Raw genomic sequence first — 27,958 nt, forward strand, 5'->3', positions numbered from 1 at the left:
TGTCCACATTTACAGTGGAGATTTCAAAACGGTAGCAAATTGTAAAGAGCAACAACTGTCCATCGTGGTGTGCGACCTCTCACCTTTGTCATCTTCTGGGCCAGGGCCAGGGCCAGCTAGTTTGTGACAGATGCTTGGTGCCCTCTCTGAATTTGCTACCCCTGGACCAATGAGAAAGGGCGAGGTAGCAAACTGTGACATAGCACCTGCTGCGTCAATAAATGCTACTGGTTGCGAAACCTGCCGCCTACTTAGCCCCTGTCAACACTAGCCCGGCCCTGAGGCGGGGCATTGTGATTGGTCAGTTTGAACGTCAGCTCAGCGGCCCGTGCCAACGGCTGCCCTTACCCTTCCCGAGCGCCCCGCCCACCGGACAAGAAGGAGTCAGGCCAGGCGTCGCCGCCGCCCGCCAGCAGGTGGCGCTGCGGCTTCCCAGCGGCCGGCCAAGGGGTCCCTCTCTGGCCGCGGGCGGAGCTAGCACGAGCCACTTCCCTCCCGTGCGGAGCGCCAGAGGAGCTGGGCGGGGCGCCCCCTCCTCCGCCCCTTCCTGGCCGCGGCGGCTCCCAGCTCCTTGCCCGCCACCATGGCGATCCGCAAGAAGAGCAGCAAGAACCCGCCCGTGCTGAGCCACGAGTTCATCGTGCAGAACCACGCGGACATCGTCTCCTGCGTGGCCATGGTCTTCCTGCTGGGGCTCATGTTCGAGGTGAGCCGCCCTGGGAGCCCGCGGCTGCCCGCACGGCCCGGGGCGGGGGCGGGGGCGGGGGCGGTGCCCTGACCTGGGGAGAGGGGCCTTGCGGGGCCCGGAGCTGGGGGGTGCGGGGAGCGCTGCCCTCAGGGTGGATGTGTGTGTAGCTGATACGCCGAGCTGGCCCAGCCGGGCGGGGTTTGGGCTGCTCAGGCTCCTCCTCCCGCTGTGCCGGGGGGGGGGGGGGGGGGGTCGTGATGCCGAGCTCATCTCACCTGCCCCCCCCCCCCCATACCTGGGTCTCCTGGCTCCGTATGTATCCCCTGCTCAGCCCTCTGCCTGCCCCGCTCGCCGGCGGGCTTCACCCGAGCGGGCTGCTGGGGGAGCTGCCGCTGCCGGCCGACACGTTGCAGGAGGGGCGTGTTGGGGAGGGGGCTGTTGGAGCGGGGCCATGCTCCGTTCCCTGGGACAGCGCCCGCAAGCGTCGCCCCCCCCCCTCCTTGTGCCGGCCCCGGGTTAGGTTATAGGGGCGGTGTAACGACTGCTGCTTCCCCTTTGTGCAGCAGCAACCGCAGCGGTTCCGGCTGCCCTCGGCGAGCTTACGTGGCAGTCGGAGCGGGGCGGGGGACGGAGCGCCTGGCTCGTAGTGTTGAGGGAGGCGGAGCGGCGGCTGGGGCCCAGCGAGGCTGCCGTGTGGAAGCAGCGGGGCTATGGGGGGCGTAAGGCCTGGCCGGGGAGCGCGTGTCCTGCCCTCTGTGCGGTGGCTGGAGCCGGGCACCAAGGGAAGCCCCAGGGGGCGGGGCGGCGGCCTTGCCCCCCCCCAGCTAGCTCCCGGGAAAGGGGAGCACGCAGTGACGTGCCCCTGGGGGACCGCGGCTGCCGCCCCGGTACGGAGGCGTCCTGAGCAGCTGCTCGCTCGCTGCGTGATTCACACCCCCCGCCGCAAACACGTGTGAGAAACAACAGGCGCACTAGGCGGGGAGCCGCACAAACGGTAGTGACCCGCGCCGTGCGCTTTGCCTCGCCAGGCAGCAGCCGAAGGCGGAGACAGCTGCTGGCGGGCAGATGCGTCCCATTTTCCTGCCCTTGCAGTTCAGTGGCTTAGGTGTCTTGTTCGGGTCGTAATTATTGGGGAGATGGATGACCTTGCCATGCAAAATCAGTTTGGCATTAGTGAAGATTTAGCATCCCACTCCTGAGTATCCACTAAGCTTTAAAGGTGCATCTGGTCACTCGATCACAGACCTAAGAGTGGCTATGCTTCAACAAAAAGCTTCAAAAACAGACTCCAACGAGAGACTGCTGAATTGGAATTAATTTGCAAACTGGATACAATTAACTTAGGCGTGAATAGAGACTGGGAATGGATGAGTCATTACACAAAGTAAAACTATTTCCCCATGGTATTTCTCCCTCCCACCCCACCCCCCACTGTTCCTCTGATATTCTTGTTAACTGCTGGAATTAGCCTACCTGCTTGTCACCATGAAAGGTTTTCCTCCTTCCCCCCCTGCTGTTGGTGATGGCTTATCTTAAGTGATCACTCTCCTTACAGTAAAAAGAAAAGGAGTACTTGTGGCACCTTAGAGACTAACAAATTTATTAGAGCATAAGCTTTCGTGAGCTACAGCTCACTTCATCGGCACGAAAGCTTATGCTCTAATAAATTTGTTAGTCTCTAAGGTGCCACAAGTACTCCTTTTCTTTTTGCGAATACAGACTAACACGGCTGCTACTCTGAAATCTCCTTACAGTGTGTATGATAAACCTATTGTTTCATGTTCTCTGTGTGTGTGTATATAAATCTCTCCTCTGTTTTTTTCCACCAAATGCATCCGATGAAGTGAGCTGTAGTTCACGAAAGCTTATGCTCTAATAAATTTGTTAGTCTCTAAGGTGCCACAAGTACTCCTTTTCTTTTTGCGAATACAGACTAACACGGCTGCTACTCTGAAACCTGTTTGCATTCAGGCTCATAACTGAGTTCTTATGACAACTGGCCAGGAAAGTGGTGATGTGCTGCTTCCTGGGAGAACAAAAAATACGTTTGAGGTAACTCAAATCTAGTTATTTTCCAGCTGCTTCTGAGACAATAGTTAAAAGTCAGAATACACTTACTGACTAACCCATCTGATCAAGTTGAAAATTAAAACTAGTCTAGTCTTCTAAATTTTCTGTTAAAAGTCACTGAAGTGAAAAAGAAATGGCAAATTTGTCTACTGGATCTCCTATTTTGTAAAATGTCTGTCTTGCCTCTTTTCAGTTACTTATTGAGAGAGTGCACAAAAACTGGTACTATACCGTGCTCCCTTCAGAATAGCACTCACTTATTTTGAGCCAAGATAAGAGTCTCAGTTTGATGTGCTAGTAATCTGTCAGTGTTACCATGATTCTTAAGAGCATAATCAGTCCCTTATTCATTTGGTGAGCAGCCTGAAGATTTATAAGCATTTTTTTTTATATATGACTAGTTTTTATATCATTTTTTTCCAACTTTAAGTAATAGTCAGTATCCAAAGGCAGCAGATTATCAACATAGGTTGGAGAGTAGAGGTTTAAAGGAAATATACAACTCTCCTATGCTATGCTATGCTATGACTTGCCTCTGACAAGTCAGACATATCTATCTACTCAGATATTTTTGGTTGTGAAGACCGTCTCTATACACTGTTTTTGTGGGGAGAGGAAGAAGGATGGATTTGAATTTTTTCCTTTTTATGTGCACCTGTGATGCACTGTTTTCAAAAACAAAGTGGAAATATCTTATTGTTTGTTGTAGTAACTGATCTTGCTAATGCTGAAAAGATTTTTGTATACTGGAGTGTAAATTTTTAATTTATGTTCACTCTTTCCCACTGCATGCTATTCTGTACCTACAAAGACCTTCTTTAGTAGTTGCTTTTACTATGAAACTTTTAGGGCTCTGCCAGTCTTTATTCTTTGTGTGTTTGTTCAGTATCAACAGAAGTGGTACACCGTGGATTGTACTAACATGTCAATATGTATTCTGCGACACGAAAGCTGTAAAAACATTATAGAGCGCTGGAAGCAAAGGACAAAATAAAGAATGACTAGGTGGCCACTGGAAATTATTTTCTTGTACAGGAAATGGGATTTTATGGTCTTTAGATATTTTGACCTTTGTAAATACTTTTCCAAACATTAGAAGTAGATGTTGCATAGATGATGTAAACTGGATAGGGGTCATAATGGGTGATGGATGGTATGGCACTAGAGAAGTAGTTGGATCCCTTAAAGCCTTCAGTTCCAGATATTCTGAACTTGCTTTTTTTGTTTTTAAAAAAAACCTGTTTGGGGGTATTAGGTGGATTTCATGGCAACTTTTTCAGTCTTTACTATTTTACACCAGATTTCCTGTTTGAAATAGGAGTAGAAAAGATAATGTGGTGCTACTCTTTATTTAAAAAAAAAATTTCTAAAGAAAGATAGCAATTTTATTCTGCATTTGTTCTGACTTTCATCTTTTTTTTTCATATAGTCCAGAATAATCGTTGTCATTACTACTCTAGCTGCATGCTGTTCACTTTTATTTTAATTTTTTGTGTGCTCTAGTGTTCAAAGGTTTCTAAGGGTATGTCTTCACTAGCAACTTCAACTAGCCATGGCAGTGCTTTAACGAGGCTATGTAGTCCCAGCATGTTTAAAAAAAAAAAAAAAAAAAAAAAAACACTCCACCCGCCTGAGGAGAGCACTGTCTACACTGCCACTTTACAGCGCTGAAACTTGCAGTGCTCAGGGGGGTGTTTTTTCACACTCCTGAGCGAGAAAGTGGCAGTGTAGATATGGCCTAATTCTTTTGAGCCTGATATGCAATTAATTTTTTTTAAAGGCTCTGTCAGCATCTGCTCTATATTTTGTCTGCCAGCCCACCCCTACCCTCCTGTTTGTGATTTTTCTTTAAATTTTTTTTTTTATTTATTTTTTAGCTGGGATGTTAAAATTGAGTTTGAAACAAGGCTATAACCGGTGATTGACTAAAAATAAGGTCAAAGGTAGTGGTCTAAAAATAGGTGACTTGGCATTACAATACTTTGTTATATTAGAGGGAAGCATAGTGGAAAGGGAATTGAAGCTTGTGTTGTTAGTTTAATGTGGTGGAAAGAGGGATTAACTGGAAAATAGGCAGTTTGGAGGAGACTTTTGGAAAGGATTGTTAAAGTATTCTGGCAATGCTCAGTCCCTGCATTGTGGGAGTTTGCTTTCCTAGATAGGCAGTTCTGCCTGTTGAAAGTCAGATCAGATGACTTTGAGATGAGGTTCCTTTTCTTTATCATTGCCAAGCACCCTGCCTCCGCTGCTTTTCTAGTTCAAGCCATGCTGGATATGTGTTTTTTGATTAGTAAACTTTGGTTTATTTTCATTTAGATCTTATAGCACTCACTTTGTCTTGTTCTTTCAGATTACAGCAAAAGCCGCTGTCATTTTTGTTACACTTCAGTACAACGTTACCATTCCTGCTACAGGTAGGTGTCTTTTGAGAATTTAAATGCTAGTACCATGGAGTAGTCAGAATTTTCATAAATTGGTGGTATGTTGTACTCTCCCAAATTGAGTGTTCGTTGTAAGATTGACCCTGTGCAAAGTCTGGATGCAGACCGAAGTAATTCTTACTGATCCACTATTAATCTTAAACTATGTCACTTGAGATTAGTCTTGTGATATCATTTTTAAGGCTGTTCTGTTGTGTTCATCATATTAAAAATATTGCTTGATGCAGAGATGCACATGAATCCTCTTAATATCTGTTTTTATTAGGATTCTGGACCTGTATGTAGAGCTCTGTGCTAGTTGGAGGACAAATAATTTAAAGTAGTCAAGAAGGAACTGTAAGAATTGAGTTTTGGAGTTTAAATACATTAGTTACGTTTTCCATTGTACATCTCTACAGACACATTTAGTTTAATGGGAGGGAGTTGATTATTATAAACTAAGTCTCTAGCGAGTTATGCAATGATAAATCATTAATTTGGTTTCAGTTTGTATCCAGCACAAAATAGGAATATCTTCTTAATTGATTTGTTGTCTTAACAATACTGCTTTGAGAAATAGACAAATGTATTGTTAATTGGACTAAACAGGATCTTCATAATGAGCTTTAAAACTTTGTTTTTGTCCTTCAGAAGAACAATCTACAGAAACAATCTCCCTTTATCATTATGGTATCAAGGACTTGGCTACAGTTTTCTTCTACATGCTGGTAGCAATAATCATACATGCCATTATTCAGGAGTATGTGCTTGATGTAAGTACCAAGTATGCATTTCTTCCATTAAGATAAATCTGGTATAAATTATTATTATAAGATTTAATTAGAATACGTGGCTAGATTGACTTCAATTTTAGATATTTTATGAAAACTACTACATAAGAAACATCTAACCATCCTTCTCTTAAAATGACTCAATATGTTTATCAATAACATAAATAACTTCTGTTTTTAGAAAATTAACAGGAGAATGCACTTTTCCAAAACAAAACACAGCAAGTTCAATGAATCTGGACAGCTTAGTGCATTCTACCTCTTCTCATGTGTCTGGGGCACAAATATTCTTGTCTCTGTGAGTATGTCTTTTATCTTTCATTTACATTGTCAGATATCATACCCTTGCTCATCTAACTTTTGTGCTATGAAAATTACTTACTGTAGTGTTCAGCCATGTATTTTAATATTAGATCAGAGAAGTCTTTTGCCTATTATATTTAGATGTCTGTCACAGTTGAATGCCAGTTAGTGCTTGTGATGGTAGATTTCCTTCCTCCACCCTAATTTTGGGGGTTCTGCCTTTCAAACAATAACTCAATTTTTGAGTATGTGACTGAGTCAGGACTCCTTATCTTTGTTCCAACCCTTCATTGCTGTATGATTGTAAATAAGTGACTGTGCTTCTGGTTACTTACCTCTAAAATTTATTTTAAATACTGGTCAAACTCTCATGTGTTAAGGCATAATTACTTTTTATGAAGCGTTTTGAGATTCTCTTAAAAAGCAAAAAAAATCTTGTAAATTCCAGTTTCCAGAAATGGAAGTCTTTTCTTGTCTCCAGTAATACTCAGGGCTTGCTGACATGACTAAATTTACTGGTATAATTATATCCTTATACTGGAACTAACTCTATGTATGAACACTCTTATTCTGGAATAAGAGTGCATTTTCTGGTTTTGCTTATACTGCTTCCATAGCACGTGTGCTGTAAATGAGAAATGTGACAGACTTTCATCACTGGCTTCTGTATTTGTCTTTGTCCTGTGATTAAAAGGTAGCCAACAGTTTTATGTATTTTCAGGAAAACTATGTATCGGATCCAGCGTCTCTGTGGAAGGACTACCCACACACTCTGATTCCGTAAGGTTTATTCCTTCTTCAGTGTTAGAAAGTGTGATGATCCTTATGGCCCCGAGTAGGTATTTTGTTTAGACTAATTAAGGGGTGCAGTAATGGAGGTGGTTAAAGTCTCTGCTTAGAACTTGATGCCCCACAACTCTAAAGTAACTACCAGAAATAACAGGTTTCAGAGTAGCAGCCGTGTTAGTCTGTATTCACAAAAAGAAAATGAGTACTTGTGGCACCTTGGAGACTAACAAATTTATTAGAGCATAAGCTTTCGTGAGCTACAGCTCACGAAATGCATCCGATAAAGTGAGCTGTAGCTCACGAAAGCTTATGCTTTAATAAATTTGTTAGTCTCTAAGGTGCCACAAGTACTCCTTTTCTTTTTACCAGAAATAGTATTTCTTAAGGGCAATACTGCAGAGAATGAAGTGGCTAATAAGCGTTTAGCCAGTTCTTGTAATATCTTTTTGGATCATTGTAGTTTTCCAGGTTTCAGAGTAGCAGCCATGTTAGTCTGTATCCACAAAAAGAACAGGAGTACTTGAGTCTCTAAGGTGCCACAAGTACTCCTGTTTTGTTATTTTCCAAAAACCTTATTTCTGTGAATAATGTTGGGAAGATGCTGTATTCCTTTTATTGTAAAATCCATGGTTAACCAAGTGTGCAGGAAACTGTATGAAATGTCTGAGTTTGGACTGCAATTTCAGAACTGATGTATTTTATTTTATTGCTGTACCATGCAGGTTTCAAATGAAGTTTTTCTACATCTCACAGTTGGCATACTGGTTTCATGCTTTTCCAGAATTGTACTTCCAGAAAACCAAAAAAGTAAGCTGAAAACGTTTTTTTAATCTAACAGTGAAAATACTGTTGTGCTTTCACAACCATGCCAGAAATGAGGGGTTTAGTATAATTTTATGTGCTTCTGTATCCACCAATAATTCACTGATTTTTGTAGACCATGAACATGCTTTCGATTCTCTGTATCAAAGAGCTGATTAGATAGCTGCATATTTATTGAAGAATGTGTTAAAGCATTTTTCTTAGTAGTTACTTTGAAATATCTATAATTGTTTCAGTATCTCCATTGTGAACGGAGCTGTTGCCTTTCTCAGAGGGAGCTGTCATTGTAATACTACTTCCATGCAAGCCCTATTTGGTGCAAATAATATGACATTCTATTACACACTTTAAAGAACTGCAAATCAGAAATTCATTTATAAGGAAAATTCTCAATTTTAACCAGTGTTTTTTAAATACTTTTAAATTAGTTTGTTATAAAAATGTTACATCATAACTTTCAACTCTCAGAGTGAAACAGTCAGTCCAATATGACAAAATCAAAGTGGTGGCTTCCAGTTTAATTGTTGTTAAAGACAACTGAATCTTGCCATTTATGGTCCAGTCTTGCATCGTTGAAGTCAGAGGGGTTTTTGCCATTGCCTTTACAGGGGCAGGATCCAGCCCTGGTTCTTTGTAATTACAAGTGATTACACGTATTTAAGAACATAAGGTTTAGTAGAATAGATTTACCAGTGGTCCAGCTGATCCAGTATCCTGTCTCTGAGAATGGTGAGTTACCAAATGCTTCAGAGGAAGTTGCTAGACAGCAAACTGTAAGTGGGGTCTGCATAATATCTATCAGATTGGTTTATACATTGAAGAATGAGTTTATAATCCTTCAGTTTTTCCTTGCAGAAGTAAATATGGATGTTCTCATTTTCCTTCTGTCTAATTTTTTTTTTAAATCCTTCTAATTTCTGGGCCTCAATTATATTTGCATAGTCAAGTATTTTCTCTAAATATTAATACGTTCTATGTAAACAAAATTGACTGTGGTCTTCTGATTTAGTAAAGATAAATGTCAGAGTTCTTTCCTTTTGCATACTGAATGCAAGTTTCAGTTTCAGACTTCTTTTGTTTAATTCGTAGTCTGAGTAAGTTTTTATCACTAAAATGAAAAAAAAATCATATCTGATGCTTATTGCAGGGTTAGTAGTAATCATTGTCTTATTTACCAACTCCAGGGAATCTTAAATAGATATCTTTGGAGAGTTAGTGTAAAGATTACCCACCTGGCCAGCTCAAGGAAGTTTAAGAAGGAAGCACATATATGTATTTAGTAAAGAGAGACTGTCCTGAGTTAGACTGTAAAATCAAGTATTGTATAGATCCCATTATAGCTGATCTTGGGGTGGGAATAAGTATGAGTTCTGTAACATCATTTGACCACCCCAAAAGTATGTGTTTTTTCCAAAACATTAACTAGTTTGAGAAGTCACTTTCATGGAGAGAAGTAGACAAGACATAGTGTTGTCAGAGTTTCTTAACCTTCCCAATCATATGTACTCTCTTCTTTGAAATCTTAAATCTACCATTGATTTCAATAGGTGCATTGAGTCCTGTTAATATCATAATCCTCACCTCCTTTTGAAAATGGGCAGAGGCCAAGCGTTCTTATTTTATTAGTTATATCTAATAAAGTGAAATGATCAAAAGCCTTTGCTTGTCTGTGTTCAGGATTTGGTAGAGCTGGTTGGATTGTGTTATTGGGTGCCTCCATTCTTTAACGAGGTTTGGAAGTTGATACCTGCCAGGTCCCATCTAGCTCAGTGTGTGAAAGAGTGCCAGGATAGATCACAAGGGCTTTAGTCTGCAGTGCCTCCAATATGCTGATTATGCACGCTTCTCCATCTTTTCATCAGATGTGAACACTGCAACTTCCTTCCTTTCTCAGTCTCTGGCAAAGACATAAATCTGGAAAAGAACTAATTTTTTGTGCTCTTGAGAAAAGAGAAGTGAGAGGTTGATTATTGGTAAGGGGAGTTGGAGGTTATAACTTCTTCATCTACTCTGTGTGTCCATCTCTTACCAGAACAAAAGTTTTTAAATCAGGAAACTTGCATCCTCAACTCAAAGTACTAAAAAAAAATTTTCCAGGTCACAGCCGCTGCAGCTAACAAGTAATACCAGAGTATTCCAGGGTCCAAAAGTACACAAGAGATTATGAACTTCCTTAGTAAATTTATGAGAGCAGTCACTAAGGTGTATTTATATGCCAACTTGCTGATATGTCTAAACCCTTAAGTTTTCACTTGGCACATAAATAGACCTCAGTGAGTACTTTCCTAAATTTACATTAATACACTTTTCAAAATTATGCTACAGTAATTTGTAAATTTAGAGCACTGCGTGTATACTTACTAGTACAGTTAGGGCTTGTCTACATAAACATTTAGTTTGCAGCAAGCTGGGGTCTGGATCTGCCCCACACTATTCTGCTGCAGACTATCTGCATCGAGCCCACTGGTGTGTGATAACAGTTTGTTAATGCACTTTGAGCTAGTTCTGTTTTAAATGGGACTAAATCAGAGATGGGTCCACGTGGACAGACAGTCCGTGGCAGACGAGTGTGAGGTAGATTGACAACCCAGCTTGTTAGAAACTAAATGTTCAAGTAGACAAGTTCTTAAATGAAGCTGGTTAAAGGCCTTTCTGCTATCCTTAGTCATATTGGATAATATTTAAAGTAGTAGTTCTACTGAACACAGATATGGGCTGGGATAGTCTTTCATTGCTGAGAATTCTAGTTTTTGTGATTCCTCCAGCAACAAGGAGACCCTCAACTTAAAAAGCAAGGAATTTCAGTCACAATGGTGATTGAGTCTATCATGATGAGCTCACAAACTTGTATGCCTTGATTTCCTTCAGAGTACATCAGACTTTGTGCTTGAGTTTTTGCAGTATGTTTGATGTAGATGATAGCCTAGTTATCGTGATCACTTTTTTCAGTTTCATGGACTGACTAGCAACCCAGCATATGCTGCAGATACTTCTGAGTTCAAATGCTTGAAGTTGGAACTTAAATAACAAAATTTGAAAAAAAAAAAAAAAAAAAAAAAAAAAATTTTTAAATTAAGCTTTTTAGGGATAGAGGTGATCTTTGAGAGATAAATAACAAACTCAAGGGTATGGTTAATGCAGTCCACAATATCATTGAGTGTCTTGGCCTGTACGCCACTTGAACATTGTATATTTACTGCTGTGCTATCTAAATTCAGATCCCCTACATTTGATTTGAGCTCTACTGTCTTGATCCCCACCATTTCTAAAGCTGTGTCCATTCCCGGCATGATTTCATTAGCTGTCCCAGACTCCGTTTCCTGCGTCACCAAAGGATACAAATCTGATGCATACAGAGATTTGCTCAGTACAGACCTGTTAATGAATCCATCAGAAAACAAAGTAATCTATCTTTTTACATGAACTTCTAAGATGATTCCTTAAGAGAATATGCAGTTGCCTCAAGTCTTTCCTGCAGTGGCCATTAATAAATCTTGACTAAGATTAAGGCTGTTTCTAGCTTGTAAATTGCAAAATATTTCATTCTAGTGAATAACAACTATTTCATTTTAGTGACTAAGCAGTTTTAAGGTGGTAAACTTGCATTTCTTCAGATTACATTTTAATTTTGTGTATAGGAGCTTCCTTGTTGTCAAAGTGACTTATTTTCTGGTTCCATGCATTTCACTTAGGCAACAAAGTATGTGGGGGATCAGTTCTGATGTTCTTATAATCCATTTACAAGAGGATTGTCCTTATCAGCGTCTCATTCTTTTGACAGGATAAACACTTCATCTTTCTGACAAACCTGTGGATGTCTAATTTTCCATAAACTTTGGAAAGTATTTACATCAAGGTTTCTTAGGGCATGGCTACGCTTGCATATGTAGAGCATTTTGAGTTAAACCTTCCTTCAGAGAGCGCAGTAGGGAAAACGCTGCAGTCTGTCCACACTGACAGCTGCAAGCGCACTGGCATGACCACATTTGTGGAACTTGCAGCGGCATTGGGAGTGGTGCATTATGGGCAGCTATCCCACAGAGCACCACTTCCCATTCTGGCGCAGTGGCTTATGGGAAGGGGGCGGGAGGTGCAGGGTAGTCTGGGTCCTGTCCCAATGCCCCGTGATGCATTGGTTCGCATCCCAGCAATCCCTGTGCTTCTGTCCACATTTGGCTCCATCTTTCAGAATTTTTTGTACTGCGCATTCTGTCTTCCCTTTCGGTCTGTGGGAATGGAGCCTGAACAGCTGAGGAGTATACTGATGACTCTCACCAGCACGTCACGTTTGGCAGTCGAGTTATTCCTTATGATCCAAACTGACAGTGAGGGCTCCAATGATGATATCGATTTGAGTAATGCATATGACATGAGTTTGCTTATGGCATTCGCGGACATGCTTACCACCCTGGAACGCTGCTTTTGGGCTCGGGAAACGAGCACTGAGTCGTAGGATTACATCGTCATGCAAGTCTGGGATGACGAGCAATGGTTGCAGAGCTTTCGGATCAGAAAAGCCACTTTCATGGGACTGTGTGAGGAGCTTCCCTCCACCCTGCGGCACAAGGACACAAGATTGAGAGCTGCTCTGATGGTGGAGAAGCGGGTGGCTATTGCAATCCGGAATCTGGCAACTCCAGACAGCTACCAGTCAGTCGCTAACCAGTTTGAAAAGGAGAGTCGACTGTTGAAATCGTGTTGATGCAAGTTTGCAGGGCCATTAATCTCATCCTGCTCAGAAGAACCGTGACTTTGGGTAACATGCGTGACATTGTGGATGGCTTTCCCAAATGGATTTCCCTTACTGCAGAGGCACGCATATTCCAATATGATAGATGGCACGCAAATTCCAATTCTGGCACCAGCCCACCTAGCCTCAGAGTACGTTAATCAGAAGGGGTATTTCTCTATAGTTCTCCAGGTACTTGTGGATCAGCATGGGTGTTTCATTGACATTAATGCAGGCTGGCCCAGAAAGGTGCATGACTCACGCATCTTTCGGAACACTGGCCTGTTCAGGAAGCTGCAAGCAGAGACTTTTTTTTTTTCCCAGACCAGAAGATCACCGTAGGGGATGTTGAAATGCCCATTGTGATCCTTGGAGACCCCGCTTACCCGTTAATGCCGTGGCTCATGAAACCCTACACAAGGAGCTTTGACAGCAGCAAGGAGCAGTTTGACAACAGGCTAAGCCGGTGCAGAATGACACTGGAGTGTGCTTTTGGCCGTTTAAAGGGCCGCTGATGCTTTCTGTATGGGAAGCTGGACCTGGCCAATGACAGCATCCCTGCAGTTATATCCACGTGCTGTACCCTCCATAACATTTGTGAAGGGAAGGGTGAACGATTCACTCAGGCATGGAACTTGGAGGTTCAACACCTGGAGGCTGAATTTGAACAGCCAGAGAGCAGGGCTATTAGAGGGGCCCAGCATGGGGCTGCAGATTAGGGATGCCTTGAGGGAGCAATTTGGGGCTGAAAGCCACCAGTAATGTCTGGTGCCCTGCACAGGAGTGAAGTGCAGTTGTTCCAGTGTTAGTAGGAATCTGTGTTTGCTATGCTGACTTGTAGTGCCGGTATCTTTTACTTCAAGCAATAATAAAGAATGTTTTCAAAGCCAAAAAATCCATTTATTGAAAAGAAAATTCATTTGTTGAAAAAAGACACAACTGCTTGGGAAACAGAAAGGGCAAGAGGGTGGGGTGGGGAAGGGTACAATCACAGATTTGCATACGTCCTGTTATCATACTCAACCTTCCTGTCTGGAGTGCTGTGCAATGAGTGCTGCACTTCAGGATGGCTATACTGCATGGTGGTGGGGGTTGAGTGCACCTCACCATTGCTCCATACTGGGGATTGCCTGGCGCATGGAGGCATGGTCACCTGGAAAGATTCGCTGAGAGCACTCCACACCTGGCTAAGCAAACGGGAAGGGGATTTTCAAACTTCCCAGAGAATTTAAAGGGCGGGTCTGAGGGTTGGTCACCTGAGGGCAGGGCAGTAGAGTTCAAAGTGTTGACCAAAGTGGCTAGAACAGGCATTGTGAGACACTTCTGGAGGTCGATCAGAGCACACTAACAGACCAGGGCGTCCACACTGGCACCGCAGTGCTTCAGCAGGGACGCACAAAACGTTTTTCCACTCACCAAGGTGGAGTACTGGGAGCACTCCAGCCGTAGAGTCAGAGCGTTCTATGTGCCTTCCCAGTGTGGATGGGGATCCTTTAATGCACTCTAACTTGCAAGTATAGCCAAGCCCTTACCTTCTTCAGGAAACTCTTACGTGCCATGTCCTTTATGGTTACATGGCACAAGGTGTTCAATGTTTGCTGATTCAGGCTGCTGACATTTGTTTTTTTTAAACCCAGAAATTCATCAAGTTAGTTTGCGCTTCCAACAAAGTTTGACTTGAAAAATTAACAAATCTCTGTGTATTGTTTAGCGGTTTTTTTTGTTGCACACTGTTTTAAATTTCTCAATCTAGGATTGTCTTGCAAATTAAAATGCCTGGCCCTGGCAATAGTAGCAGAGTTTGCAGTTGCAAAAGGCAGCCACTTTGAACCAGAGGACCTGAGAGAGCAACTAGGACATCTGTTGTCTATTATGGATCCTTGCTGTGCTTAATTGGGGTGGAATAATAGGAAGGTGTGGTTCACCTTCACCTTGTTTAGGCTTTGCCTGCAATGACAGCCTCATCTTGGCAGCCTAGGAAATATGTATGTGCCAGAGTTGTATTCCTCAGTAGAGTCTGAAGCCATAGGAGGTATACTCTTGTGACCTGTATCATGCATGATGTCTCGGCCTCCATCTGCTAGAATGAAAGAGCTCCTGAGGTAGTAGTTTCCTTCCTTCCTTCCTTCATTTCAACCCCATGCCGCTCAGTTTTCAGGCCTGATTTGTGAAAGGTCCTTGCTCTCAAAGCTAGAAATCTGGATCCTTGTCATCCATTCTGCTTGCAAAAGAAGGGTACTTCCTCTGCTTACTACAAGGTGTGGTTGAGCTCATGTGATCGTTGCCAGGAAATCCCCTATTAAATTATCCTAAGGTTTTTCTCAAGATAGGTTTGAAAAAGATGTCTCTGCTCCACTCAGTAGCAGGATTTTCCATTGGGGTCCCATCACCTTGTAACTAGGTTTCGTAAGGTAGAGGCTGCCTTAAACTCCAGTGGTACTGGAACAGTTTTTATAGTGGGGGTGCTGAGAACCTTTGAACCAAACTGTAAGTGGGATCCACTTCAATTCATGGGGTGCTGCAGCACCCCTAATTCCAGTACCTATGTTAGACTCTCTAATAAATCTTTTTCTGGTTTTTCCCCTTGAAGCCTAAAATCTGCTTTTAAATGTTGTTTGTTCAGACTCATTTGAACTTGTGCTTGCCTTTCCAAGCTATCTTCTGTCCAAACTTTTGCAACTAGGCTAGTCTGCTGGTATTTCCTGGATTTCTCCTCTGCTTACCTTTCTTGAACATAACTCTTCCATAAATCCAGGTCTCTCTTCTTGCTGTCAGTGATACTCACAGGCTGGGAGATAGATATCAGAGCCTGCATCTCCTCCCTTGCAGGCATTTCCAGCCCAAAGAAACTTTGAGGAAAGATCCCTCAGCTGATGCCTGTAGTCCAGCTAGTGGCATCTCTAGAAGGTATGGCTTGAGCCTGAAGTGGTTATCCAGCAGATCTTTGAGGAGACTGTGGAGATAAAGGAAGAAGGAGACGCACCTCGGGGCCCTATTTCATCCCAGGGCGTTCGCTACTTCCCACCACCTAACACAGATGTAATGAGGTTAAGTGGTGTCCATATAAAATAAGTAAGAACTACTGATTATTGCTCAAGGAAGGTTTTTAATGGGTTTTCCTTTTCTTGTTTTGTTTATGCTGTTATTAGTGTCGAAAATCAAGACCAGCATGGAATAAGAATTAATACAAAAGGCAGATTATATTGAAGACAAGCACAAGTAATATTGTGGACCATTTGTGAGTTCCTGAACAGTGACTCAACATATGCTGGTCCTGGCAGGTTATAATAAAAGCCCCGAAGACAAGCATAGGTAAAGCTATTATTCACCAGCTCTATATTCCTGGTGTAAGAGGCAACATAAAGCTGATGAACGACAGCGCTACATGCATTTGCTAGGACTATGTAAAAGACACATGCTATTATGTGTATAAAAGCTATTATGCATCAGCCATCTACTATTGATTTTGTACTACAGTATCAATACGATTATGATCAGTTCAGCTCGAGCGACCAGACTTCTTTACTCCATAGACTTACCCTGCATTAGTCCGAAAAATACATTGCCCTTCAATCAGCCGTTTTCCACACTGGCCAAGTACAGACAGTCGAGAAGCGCATGTCCCTTCAGTTAAGGGGGTGTAGGTCAGGTACGACTGACCGCACGCGCGCACACTCTCTCTCTCTCGCCTTTGTCTTTTTATCTGGTCTGACGGCCGTGTTTTAGAACAGACTAACCAATCAGGGTGGGCCACATTGTTTATGTGAAAAGAAAAGGAGTACTTGTGGCACCTTAGACTAACAAATGTATTTGAGCATAAACTTTCGTGAGCTACAGCTCACTTCATCGGATGCTAATTGTATAATTGATGCATATTTAATTTTTAGGCCTATTTATTTTCTGTAGCCAATTTAGATTTTGAATGTGGGTAATTTTGGATCGATAAGTACATATGAGTCAGCATAAATCGCCTTGTTTCCTGGCCACAAGTCACAAGCGTAAGCTTTATTTTTGCAAGGCTTGCATTTTGCAGAACACGGAAGTTTGAGGCCTAACATTTGCAATACTTCTATTTCATTCAAGCTTGACAAGACAGTTGTTCAATTTATTCACAGAGACAGTTTTCACAAGTTACCAGAACAGTGATCATTCTACTGCATTTACTGGATGGAGCTTTACTGGGCCACCACCTGATACTGGGCCCATGCCTTCTTGAGTGGTCTTATGGGAGGATTTCCATTCACCCTAGTGGGCTCAGGGCTGGTCTTTCCCCTCACCCATCACTTCAATCTAGCCCATTTTGGCTTATCCAAAGTTACTCCTACTGGAATTTCAAGTGAGTGTTTTTTTTTTTGTTTGTGGCGACACCCACTCCGGGCATCCCAGTGGGCTATCAACTATCAAGCTCAGACAAAATGACTAAGTAGGGGAGTGTATGTAGCTGTATTTTTTTCCAGTTCTGGAAACTGAAGAAACCTGTTGTCACCCAGGGAGGAGGAGAAGCAACTGAGCTGTTATCTTGAGTCTGTATTGGCTATTCTCTATTAGATGGATATTCATCCATATTGGTGGTGATGCATCAAAAAACAAATCACCTCTTATCTAGTTAATTTGCTTTTTTAAAAGAATATCTGCTGTATTGTGCCATTGGTGTTACTTCACCATTAGCCATCCTGTACCCCACGTGATGTTTCTTTCTGATGCAGCTTTTAATGAGTGAGTTGGCTGTTGTTTCCTTACATATGAAGAAAACAAAACTTAGCTTTAATTCTTATTTTCAGAAGTTATAGATCCTCACCCCTTGCAGAGCCTGAAGTGTATGTCTTCTCTATGCATGTAACTTTTCACCTTTCACTTCAGACAGCAGCTGTCATTTAAAGAGGAGGAGTATGGTGACATCTAATAAGGAGACATGGCATGTGGTATTTCCCTGCTGGATAGCGAACAGATCTAGAATTCTAGCTTGCAAAATTTTTGCTTGCCATGAATTAAGAGCATGAGTCTTAAAAATGCCTGTTATAATAATAAAGGTAATTTTCTTATTCTTTTCCATCAGACCATTTTGGGAAGGTCCTGCTATAACCGTACCTCATTGGGTCACAACTGAGGATGCCAAATTTAGGACGAACTGCTGAGAAATAGGGCAGATACACCCCGAGACTGGTGGCTAATCCCCCATAGGATATACCAAACCAGCAACCACAGTAAACTTTTTTTACCACACTGGCTAACAAGAAGTCATAAAAGCAGTTTCCTTGGGCATTCTGGTTCTTGCGTCACCACCAAAAACACCGGATTCAGATATGAGTAGTTCTTTATAACTAGTCTCCTCAAATAATAGTTTCTTCTGATCCCAAAGGACCAGTCACGCACCCAGGTCAATATATAATTTAGATATTACCCCAAAATCACACTGTTGCTAATCCTTTAGTATCTAAAATATAAAGGTTTATTCATAGAAAGAAAGAAAGTTGAGTGTTAAAATTGGTTAAAAGAATCAAATACATACAATAATTGCAAAGTTCTTGGTTCAGGCTTGTAGCAGTGGTGAAATAACTTCTGGCTTAAGTCAAATCTCCAGAGTACATGCACAGCTGGATGGGTGTGCCCTTTGTTCAGAGCTTCAGTTTGTGGCAAAGTTCCTCCGGAGGCAGGAAGCAAGATTGAAGACAAAATGGAGGTGTTTCCAGGGCCTTTTATAGTTTTTGCCGTGTGGAGGGCATCCCATTGTTCTTATTGTGGAAAATTACATCAACAAGATGGAGTTTGGAGTCACATGGGCAAGTCACATGTTCATGTGCAATTTTGTACAGTCATTGTAGGAAGCCATTAGCTACGCTCCAGACAGCATGTTTACATGACAGTCCACTTAGTGTAGATGGGAATCTCCTATGGTCCATTTTCAACCATGTGTTTCTTGATGAGCCACTTAATTTGAATAGTCCCCTCCAAGATATGCTGGCTAGCTACCTTGTGGGCGGTACCCCAGGAGCCAACATATGAAATCCAGGAATAGATCCAATACTTAAAACTTCAAATACAGAAATGATGCATGCATACAGATAGCGTAATCATAACCAGCAAATCATAATCTTTTCATAGACACCTCACTTGACAAGCTTTGTATAAGATTTGCTGCAAATATATAACAGTGGTTGCAACAATGATCTATACGGTTATATTTTAATTGGATAACATCACACGCTCTAGCTAGATTTTTTTGTAGCTCACTAGGTGTTATGGCATGCACACAGATTTGCACATGCTAACTTGATTTGAAATGAGAATACAAGTCTGTTGGATGGATTTTTCACAATTTCCACTACAATATAATATGTGCAAGTGAAAACTGAAATATTTGACTCAATCTGTAGAGGAAGTTTATCCAAAAATGTAGAGTTTCTCTGAAATGTCGATATCCTGTACATTGTGTCTCGTCCTTTAAGGACATGACTTGTATTGTACTCCAGTGATACATAATGGTGTGTAGTGTATGGTCATAGGGGTGATTCTTTAATATTTGCAAATGGTTTATAATTATTCTTAAATCGCTCTATCTGCTTTCACTCTCTCTGGCCCTAATCTTAATCTTGTCTCTTCCTCCTGCCTATTCAGTCTCTTCCTCTCTACTATTTAACTTCCATGAGGCATCATCAAAATGGAACCAGTTAAAAGCCTAACTTGAAGTGCCAGCACATATGCTGGTATCGTTTTATAATAAAAAATTCACTGTGCTGCCATCATACAGATCAGCCTAGGAGGATGGAATCCTGGAATGAAAGCATCTTGAGGATCTCGCATTTCTAAAACAAATGCATTCTTAGCATTGCATTTGTATGAAATTTCTTGAATTCATTAATTGATAGTGGACATGTAAGTGAAATATAATACAGAGGCATAATTTTTCAAATTGGCCTTAAGAAAAATACTTGAGTTGCTTTGACAAGCATCTCTGATTTTTATCTGACAATTGATTCCCCCCCTCCCCCTTTACTCTTCTTTATTCTGGTGGATGCTTAAGATAACACACAGATTAGTTAGTGGTAAACTCCTGAATGAGAATAATATGGAATTGAGAGAATCAAACAAATCTAGTCATGGGAGACACTATAATATTATGAAAGGAAGGATTAAGGTATCTGAGCAGCCTAAATGAAATTTATAAAATCGGTGAACATGAAAACATTGTGTCCCAATTAGTTTAGACTAATTCATTCTTCTGTCTAATAGGAAGATATCCCTCGCCAACTTGTCTACATTGGACTTTATCTTTTTCATATTGCTGGAGCTTATCTTTTGAAGTAAGTCAGTTTTAAGCTGAATTTCACTGGATTTATCTGCTACCATAGTTATTTCATAAAATGTTTGAATACTTGGTTTGCTCTTGTTTTGATAGCCTCACCCGTCTTGGACTTGTTCTTCTGGTGTTGCATTACTTTGTTGAATTTCTCTTCCACATCTCCCGCCTCTTTTACTTCAGTGATGAAAAGTATCAAAAAGGGTAAGTATTTATCATAACTTTAACAAAGGAAACTACTATGGCTCACAAGCTTTTTGCAGCTGATCAACAAGAAGTTTGTATTTCTGCTGCACAATAGCCACAATAAAAAGAGTTCAATTAGAATTTGCTTGCCCTTCAGAAGTATGACTTCTATATTTCTAATATAGAATACTACTCCTTAATTGTATGCTATAAAACAAATAATTTCATATTACCCTATTGCCTACTCAAGCAATTATTGATATAGCACTATTCTGTTCCTTATTATATACTTTATATTGAAATGGGATATTTGGTGTAGCAAACACAGTTAAACTTGACATAATTCCAAATGAAATTCTTCAAATTCATAGTTGCTAAAAAGTATCACTTTCATTGTTTCCCTTAATATGCGGGGGCACAGTCATTGATTTTATAACATGCCTTGCACTCTGTAGAAAATGGAGGTTAAATGCCAAGAGTTGAGGTAGTTTTTCCTGTTAGGCTTTTAGCTCACCATCAAAATTAGTAGCTCCCAATTAGCAACTTTATAGCTTTGCAATCCTTTTAGATAACATTTTGAAGTTGGATAATATCTAATGTGTTCACTTATGCTGATCCTTAAAATTATGCATAAATGACAGTGCTGTTTATAATCCGACTTTATGTATCTTAAATATGTTGATAGTCTTTAGCACCACTTCTTTTCTGTAATTAAAAAAAACCCCTCAATTATTGCAGAAACGTACTTATTAAAAAAATTAGAATTTTTATTTTAGTAAATATATAAACATTTGAGAATTGAAAGGAGATTAATAGTAACATCTCATTTTGAGTATCAATCCTAATTTTTAAAGAAATCTTGATAGTTTTCTCTAAACAGAGGCCCACATAACTTAAATAAACAGTCAGACTAATGGCCTTCTGATGTAATCCAAGTAATGGATATGCATATTTACTGACTTCTGACACTTTCTTTGTAGGTTTTCATTGTGGGCTGGTCTTTTTGTTTTGGGAAGACTTCTGACTTTGATTCTCTCTGTTCTCACTGTTGGCTTTGGCCTGGCAAGAGCAGAGAATCAGGACCTGAATTTAACTACTGGAAATTTTAACATTCTGGGTATCAGGTATGGTAAATAGAAACCTTTTTTAAAATATTACTCTTGAGGAAATTCTGTGCCAAAATATTTTTAAAATCTGCATTTTTTGTCAAAATAATACAATATAATCACACCATTTTCAATTATTTTGGTAATTTATTTCAAAATACTTGTCGGCAAATAATTGAAAATGGTGTCATTATGTTGTTGTTGTTGTTGTTGTTGTTGTTGTTGTTACTGTGTTATTTTGACAAAATATGCAGAACTTTGCAGAATTTTTAATTTTTTGGCGCAGAATTCCTTGAAGAGTACCAGGGTTGTGTGTGTGGCAGAATCTGGGTGCAGGCAGTTCTGTGGGAAATCTAGGTGCAGGGGGTATCTGGATGCACGGGGGTTCTGGGTGCAGGAGGAATGGGACTCTGCAGAGAAGTCCAGGTGAAGGTGGTTAGGTCTCAGCGGCTGGGAGCTGAGTGCTGGGGGAATAGGTTTGTCTGTAGGGGTCGGTGCAGATTGTTGGGGCTCTTTGGGGTGGGGGTCCAGGCCTGGGGGCTCAGGGAGGTTCTGGGTGTGAGGGGCTTCTGATGCAGGGGGGCCTCAGTGGGGGGTTCCAGGTGTGGGGCGGGGGGGTGAGGCTCGGCGCGGGGGGAGCAGTACACAGTGGCCCCTCCCCCCATGAGTGAGGCGTGATGGGGCCAGGAAGTGGGGGAGGGGTCACTGTGTACTGCTCCCCCCGTGCCGAGCTTCATTTCCTGCCCCACCCCACCGAGCTTCAGCTGCTTCACGTGTACGCACTCATTCACACAAGTGTAGAGCTTCCTGCAGCCAGGCGAGACTTCTGGGGGTGATTTGACCCAGACCCGGCTGCTCCATGCAGGGGACGGGAAAATACATCTCTGTTGTTGTCTTCCCCGCCACCCAGCCGCGGTGACTTACCTTTCCTCCAGCTTTCCTGGAACAGCGGGGAGGGATGAATGAGCACTGGTTCAGTTTCTCTTTCCTTCCCCACAGGAACCATTTTTCTGTGGAAAGTGAAGAGAATCTGCCGGAGCGATGTGTCTCCGCACGTGTGCAGTGGCGCAGAATTTCCCAAGGAATAAAATAAACTTAATACATGTTGTGCATATTCTGGAATGTTCCGTATTCTTATTAGACTGAGGACATTTATTTATTTACTTAAAGCCCATATCCTTGAGTCCAGAGCTTTGGTAACAAAGTGGTAAGGCATTTGCCCAGCTCCACAACAAAATTAACTGAAGAATTCTTGTACTACTATAGATCATAGTTTTGGTTGTCTTGCGAGAGAAGTGCAATTTTAGGCTTAAAGGGACCCTCTGATGTATACAGAAGTTTTAAGTCTCTCAGCTGTCTTAAAATCTGTAGATTCGCCTCTAGATGCATCCTATTGAGAAAAAACTTGTAAGCTCCAATAAACCAAGCTGTAACACATGGAGTTACCTACGGATCACCCTCTCGGGCAGAAGAAAGCAGCAGTCATCATTTCCCTTCCCTCACCCAGGAACATGAGCTGTGGGTTCTTCAGGGAAGTCTTGAAGTTCTGAAGGCACCAATAAAAGGAACAGGGCAATTGTTCAGGGCCTAGAAAGTTTTCACTGCTTGTTGCGAGGTGTTTTTCATCTGCAGTAACATGGCACAATTAGGACCCATGCTGTTGTCCTACTCTGTAGGCTACTATACACCATCTACCTTTCAGGATTTTAATTTGTGGAGGAAGGAATGTATGAAAATACTGCTAGGATCAGGATCATCTTATGGAATTGCTTCACAGTTTTATGGGGACTAAAATGCCAATCCACACCTTTTCCCCACAACCGTAGCCCGCTGGTAATCTGGGGAGCTTTTCTGACAAACCTGGAAAAGGAGAGAGCATGCCACGAAGCTGCTCCTGCTTCCATATTTGCACATTTGGCCAGTCTCCACACTCTGTAGGTCTCTCACTCTAATTTTGCTCTTCTTTTGCTAAATCCTATTTCCATATCTGAGCTAACATATGTCTCTTAATGGTAATAAAAAAATAAGGAAGTAAAGTCAGAACCAGGCTGACTTGTGCTTCATAAAAACACATGAGAAAAATCAGTATTTGCCTATTGGGAAGAGTTTCTGATTTGTTGCCTGTTGAGAAGAATCATTGCTTTCATGTGTTTGAGGAAATGTGTTTGGAGAGCAAACAGGCATCTTCTCTTGACAAGTACAAATCTTGAGGGTTAACTGTTTGCGGAACTTGACAAACTTGTTGGTATGCCTTCATCTGATACTTGTTTACATGACTACCTCTGCTCTATCTTAAATCTGTTTATAGAATCATTGTACTGTCCTCAATCTGTGGAACTCAAGCCTTTATGATGTGGAAGTTCATTAATTTCCAGCTTAGAAGGTGGAGAGAACATTCTTCTTCTCAGCCTCAGTCACTGAAGAAGAAATTTGTAACAACTAAAGGCAGACCATCCAAAAAAGAGCGAGGTTTGTATTGCAAGGTTTTTCTTTCTGAGGATAGAGTTAAACCAATATGAAAAACTTATTTGGCATAATTGGGTAAAGTGCTATTATATGTTTGCTGTGTGAAATGAGATGTTTCTGGTTTTGATACTTGAATTTATACTGATGGAAACGAATATTGGTGGTTGAGATCAAGGAGGAATAACTTTGAAAATGTTCTCACTGGCTATTTATAACCCAGATAATATAAAATAATATACCAGATAAAATTACCTGAGTATTTCAAAGGTGACTCTCAAATACCCACCCAACTTGTTAAAAATTAAGGTAATGTGTTCCAGTTTGCTAGGTTAAAGGGATATCTAAAAAGTCTGTGGCTGTTTTAAGACTTCGCATGTCACCTCTGAATTGCACTCTTCTTTTACCTGTTTCACTCTTAGGCCTGAATTACATGAGTAATCCTTTTTGAATTTCTTTTAAAATTGACTATGGGCTTTGTGTACATGGTGCTTTAGTTTGCACCAGGGGGGTGTAAACGTTAATCCACACTAGCTTGTCGTGCGCTAACTGTCCTGCGTGGATCCTGCTGGTGTGCACTGGAAGTTCACTGGTGCCTGTTAATGTAGTCCTGAAGTAATACTATATAACAGGCACTATGGAAAGGGAACTTCTGGTGCATCCTAGCAGGGTCCATGCAGGACAGTTAGCATGTGACACACTAGGGTGAATTTACATTTATACCCCTCTGGTTCTCGAACAATATGTAGGCAATTTGCCTAAGGGAATAGTTGGCCCTAGCTGGAGTTCTAGTGTGATGTGAGACTTTATGCTCTCTAATTATATCTTTTTGTTTAAGCAAATAACAGGTTCTTCCAGCTGGATTTGCAGGTTAAAGTAAATGGGATTTGCTGCTTAGGACCCTAACTTTAGGCTCCTAATTTTGTAAATTTTAGTCTGTGATATTTTGTTTTTGTTTGCTCTTTTTTTAATCACAATTCTGCTGTATTGAAAGTTTAAATAATTCTCACTGGTAATATTAATACAGTAATTTTTTTTTGCTGTAGTTTTATAAAATTTGAGTAAGATACTCTTCCAGTACTGGTATTTTACAAAAATCAAACAAACAACAAACCTCCAGTTTATTTAAATTGTGATTTAATTTAGTTTTGCAAAGATTCAACCTGACTTAATGACTCTTTTAAATCGTGATTTAAATCATAATACAATTCAATAACTTAAATCACCTTGATTTAAATCATTGTAGTACCCTACTATGTGTAATGTAGGTGAGTTACAAAACAAACTTCAAGGTGGATATTAGTTGGTGAATATATACATCATGAGAACAACAAAAAGAGACACTTAACTTGAATTATGGGTATTTCACAAAGTGATTTTAGATGTTATAGCTACCCTGGAAGCCCACAGTCAATTTTGGAGAGTTTACAGCTACTTTTCCCATTTAATTTTTGTCTGTCTTATTGCTATGTGTAAAACCATGGGAGAAGAACAAAAAATTAAAGGGAAAGTGGATTAAAACCCTCCCAAACGTGACTTTCCTTCCTTTTTTGATATTTTCCACAACCTTATCTCCATTGTGAAGACTTAAAGCTGCTCAGTCATGGCAGGGGTATGTATTAAGCATAGGTGCTTGAGTGCACCTGCCAACATCATCTGGGTGTGTCAGAAACAGCTGTAGAATGAAAATGTGCACATAGTGAGATTGAGGCTTTGGTGTGGGGTTGGGGCTAGATGGGTGTATATTGCCCTTCCACTGGGAAAAGGGCAGAAAGTGGTGTGGCAGGTCCTGGTGCTACAGAGATTTGGTCCCAGCTCTTTTCTCCCTGTGCGACAAGAGTGTATGACTCCAGGTCCCTTTTTTTTCTTCTTCTTCTTCTTCTTCTTGGTTTTACTTATTTCAGCTAAAGCCAGGAGCAATCCAATAGGGGACCAGTAGGGCAGAGTGCTATAGCTAGTTTACTTGTGATTCAGACAAAATTGAGTGTTTAATCTGAAATTGGAATGGTATAGGGCTTATTGAATGCAAGCTCTGTAGGAGCTTGAGCTGGTTGCGGATGACTGCTGTACCGGTCAACTTTATGGATGTGATTATTGGAACTGTTCACTTGTCTGCTCCTGGGTGTTTTAGTGGTCATGTTGGTGATGGTTGCCTTGAGGCAAAGACCACATGAATTCCCAGTTCTCTGATGTTGCTGCTGCCCCTTCTGTTGGGGATTCTATGATGCAACAATGAGGCGTCACTTAAATGGCAAGTGTTGTCTTCTTAGGATTCACCTGTGCCAGAGTTAGTGTAGGAACGTACCAGACGGTGGTGGTGTGGAAAGCAGTTTGGAAAGGAAAAGGAATTTTAAGTCCCTATGGCATTTTGTCTGTATCTGCAGACAGATGTTGTCTAATGTGGTTTACATTGTAGAATGTACATAACTTAACTGCAAGGATACAGCAGCTTTAAGAAATCCATAGCCTAAGGAAACCCTATCATTGGACAGTCAAGGGTTAAAAAGACTTAATTTCCAAAGCCTGTTGTTAGACACATATTAGAGAGATGGCTTGGGAGCTGGATGAATCTTGGGTTTGTTTTTAGGAACTACATTTTCTACTTTTAAGGTTGCATAAGTGCTTTTGTTCTGAAAGGTCATTTTTGGATGACTAGAACTTCCTCAAACTCTGTAGCCTTCCAGGATGGAATTTTCTCAAACTAAATTTTTCAGAATGTCTGTCTGAGCAAATATTTCAGGCATTTTCAAGAACAAAGAGAATGGGGAACGACTACTCTTGCCATGATTTAACAAAGAAAAGAAAATTCAACATTGCAATCTCTTGAACAGTTTAAGTATTCCAGTAGGGGAGATTATGACCGCTTGAATTTTGGCGGGGCATAGTTCTCGGGTCACGGATCTGCCTTTGTGTACTGGTAAACACAATCTTCTGGCTAATTTATAAGGGGTTTTAAAATGTACTTAGATGTATGCATATGGCTTTTGCTTTACAATAAACTAACAATCCAGCAACTTTCCATTGGCACATCACATGGAAGGAAAGTCTACAGAGAAAGAAGCAGGAGAAAAGATCACTAATATAAACATATATTTGCAAACAGCACATAATGTACTGTATACGTTATTAGGTGTGTTTGATGGTGTGGTAGAAGTGTTTTGTTAACATAAATTTGGAATGGATACATTACTTAAGAAAGGTGAATCCATGAGTGACTTTTGTAAGTCATACCAGGTGAATGCCAGTAAAGCTTTTTGCTGTACTATACTATGTATTCTCCACACATTACAGAAAAGCAAAAGGTTTGAGTTTCTAAAAAATTGTATTGGGATTATCTCTTTAGAATCCTTCATCTGTAAAGTTGGATATCTTGGTTACTAGGAGTTCAGAACTCAAAATCAGTCTATATTTTAAAATCTTTTCTGCAAACTATGTAAAACAGACTTTTTTTTTTTACACAGAACACTTTTAAGCTATTGCAATTATTGCATCATAAAAGTCTCTTAAGACAGCATTTAGCATAGTAATACTTACGTTAGAATAAAATATACAAAAGCTGTATGTTGACTTAAAAATGACTGAAAGATTATAAAATATAAAATGTTATTTTGCTTGGAAAATCATCAATTTTTTTTCTTGTTCGTAGAAAATGGAGTAAATGGAACAGTAACCTCAAATGGAGCAGACTCGCCTCGTAGCAGGAAGGAAAAATCATCATAAAACTGAGTTTTATTAAGTTAACTGACTAATGTCCCCAAAGAATTTGCTTTTTACTATGAAAAGCCCTTCAGCACTAGAGATCTTACTGATACAAAAATACAATTCATGCTTTTTGATTGTTTTGTGAGACTTGTTTTTTTAAAAAACATTTTGACTTTAAATAAAGAGTGGAAAGCTTATTTGTTTTCAACTGTTTAGGGGGCCACAACACTTTTTAAATAACCATGAACACTTTTTTAAACACTTAGTGTGATTAATATTAATCAGAATTCCACTTACTGAGGATCGTGATGCAGTGTATTATTCCTTCCAGTTTTTATAATCTTGGTAATATCTTGTTACAGCAACATCATATTTTTCAAGTTCTTCAAGAAGTGTTGCAAAATGGAAGTAAAAAATTTAATATCTGTTTTTAGATATTCTCAACATTCAGTATGTTACTTTGAATCAGATTTGCAGCTCAGTACTGGTTTTGTAAGACCATCAAAATTAATGTGCGTTATTTTGTAGGTAATAGCTGCGTTCGTTTTAAGAAATGCCCATGTCATTAAAACAAAATCGAACTGATTGGAAA

General features: G+C 40.8%; 1 protein-coding gene across 1 annotated transcript; it reads left to right on the top strand.

The window, feature by feature from the left end:
• The first annotated feature begins 354 nt into the window (after positions 1–354).
• Positions 355–27,958, top strand: TRAM1 (translocation associated membrane protein 1). The gene is made up of 11 exons (XM_038390368.2): positions 355–706; positions 5,109–5,172; positions 5,830–5,951; positions 6,151–6,267; positions 6,994–7,052; positions 7,784–7,868; positions 19,843–19,913; positions 20,009–20,113; positions 21,076–21,219; positions 23,510–23,670; positions 27,311–27,958. The coding sequence occupies exons 1-11, from the start codon at positions 584–586 to the stop codon at positions 27,382–27,384; spliced, it is 1,125 nt and encodes a 374-aa protein (XP_038246296.1). The 5' UTR covers positions 355–583; the 3' UTR covers positions 27,385–27,958.

This window comes from Dermochelys coriacea, chromosome 2, assembly GCF_009764565.3.
Source record: "Dermochelys coriacea isolate rDerCor1 chromosome 2, rDerCor1.pri.v4, whole genome shotgun sequence".
Lineage (NCBI taxonomy): Eukaryota > Metazoa > Chordata > Testudines > Dermochelyidae > Dermochelys > Dermochelys coriacea.

Coding starts and splice junctions, on each gene's coding strand:
- TRAM1 (XM_038390368.2), top strand. CDS start 584: ATGGCGATCCGCAAGAAGAGCAGCAAGAACCCGCCCGTGCTGAGCCAC. Junction 5,952..6,150: donor TTCAGGAGTATGTGCTTGAT/GTAAGTACCAAG, acceptor TTCTGTTTTTAG/AAAATTAACAGGAGAATGCA. Junction 19,914..20,008: donor GCTGGAGCTTATCTTTTGAA/GTAAGTCAGTTT, acceptor TTGTTTTGATAG/CCTCACCCGTCTTGGACTTG.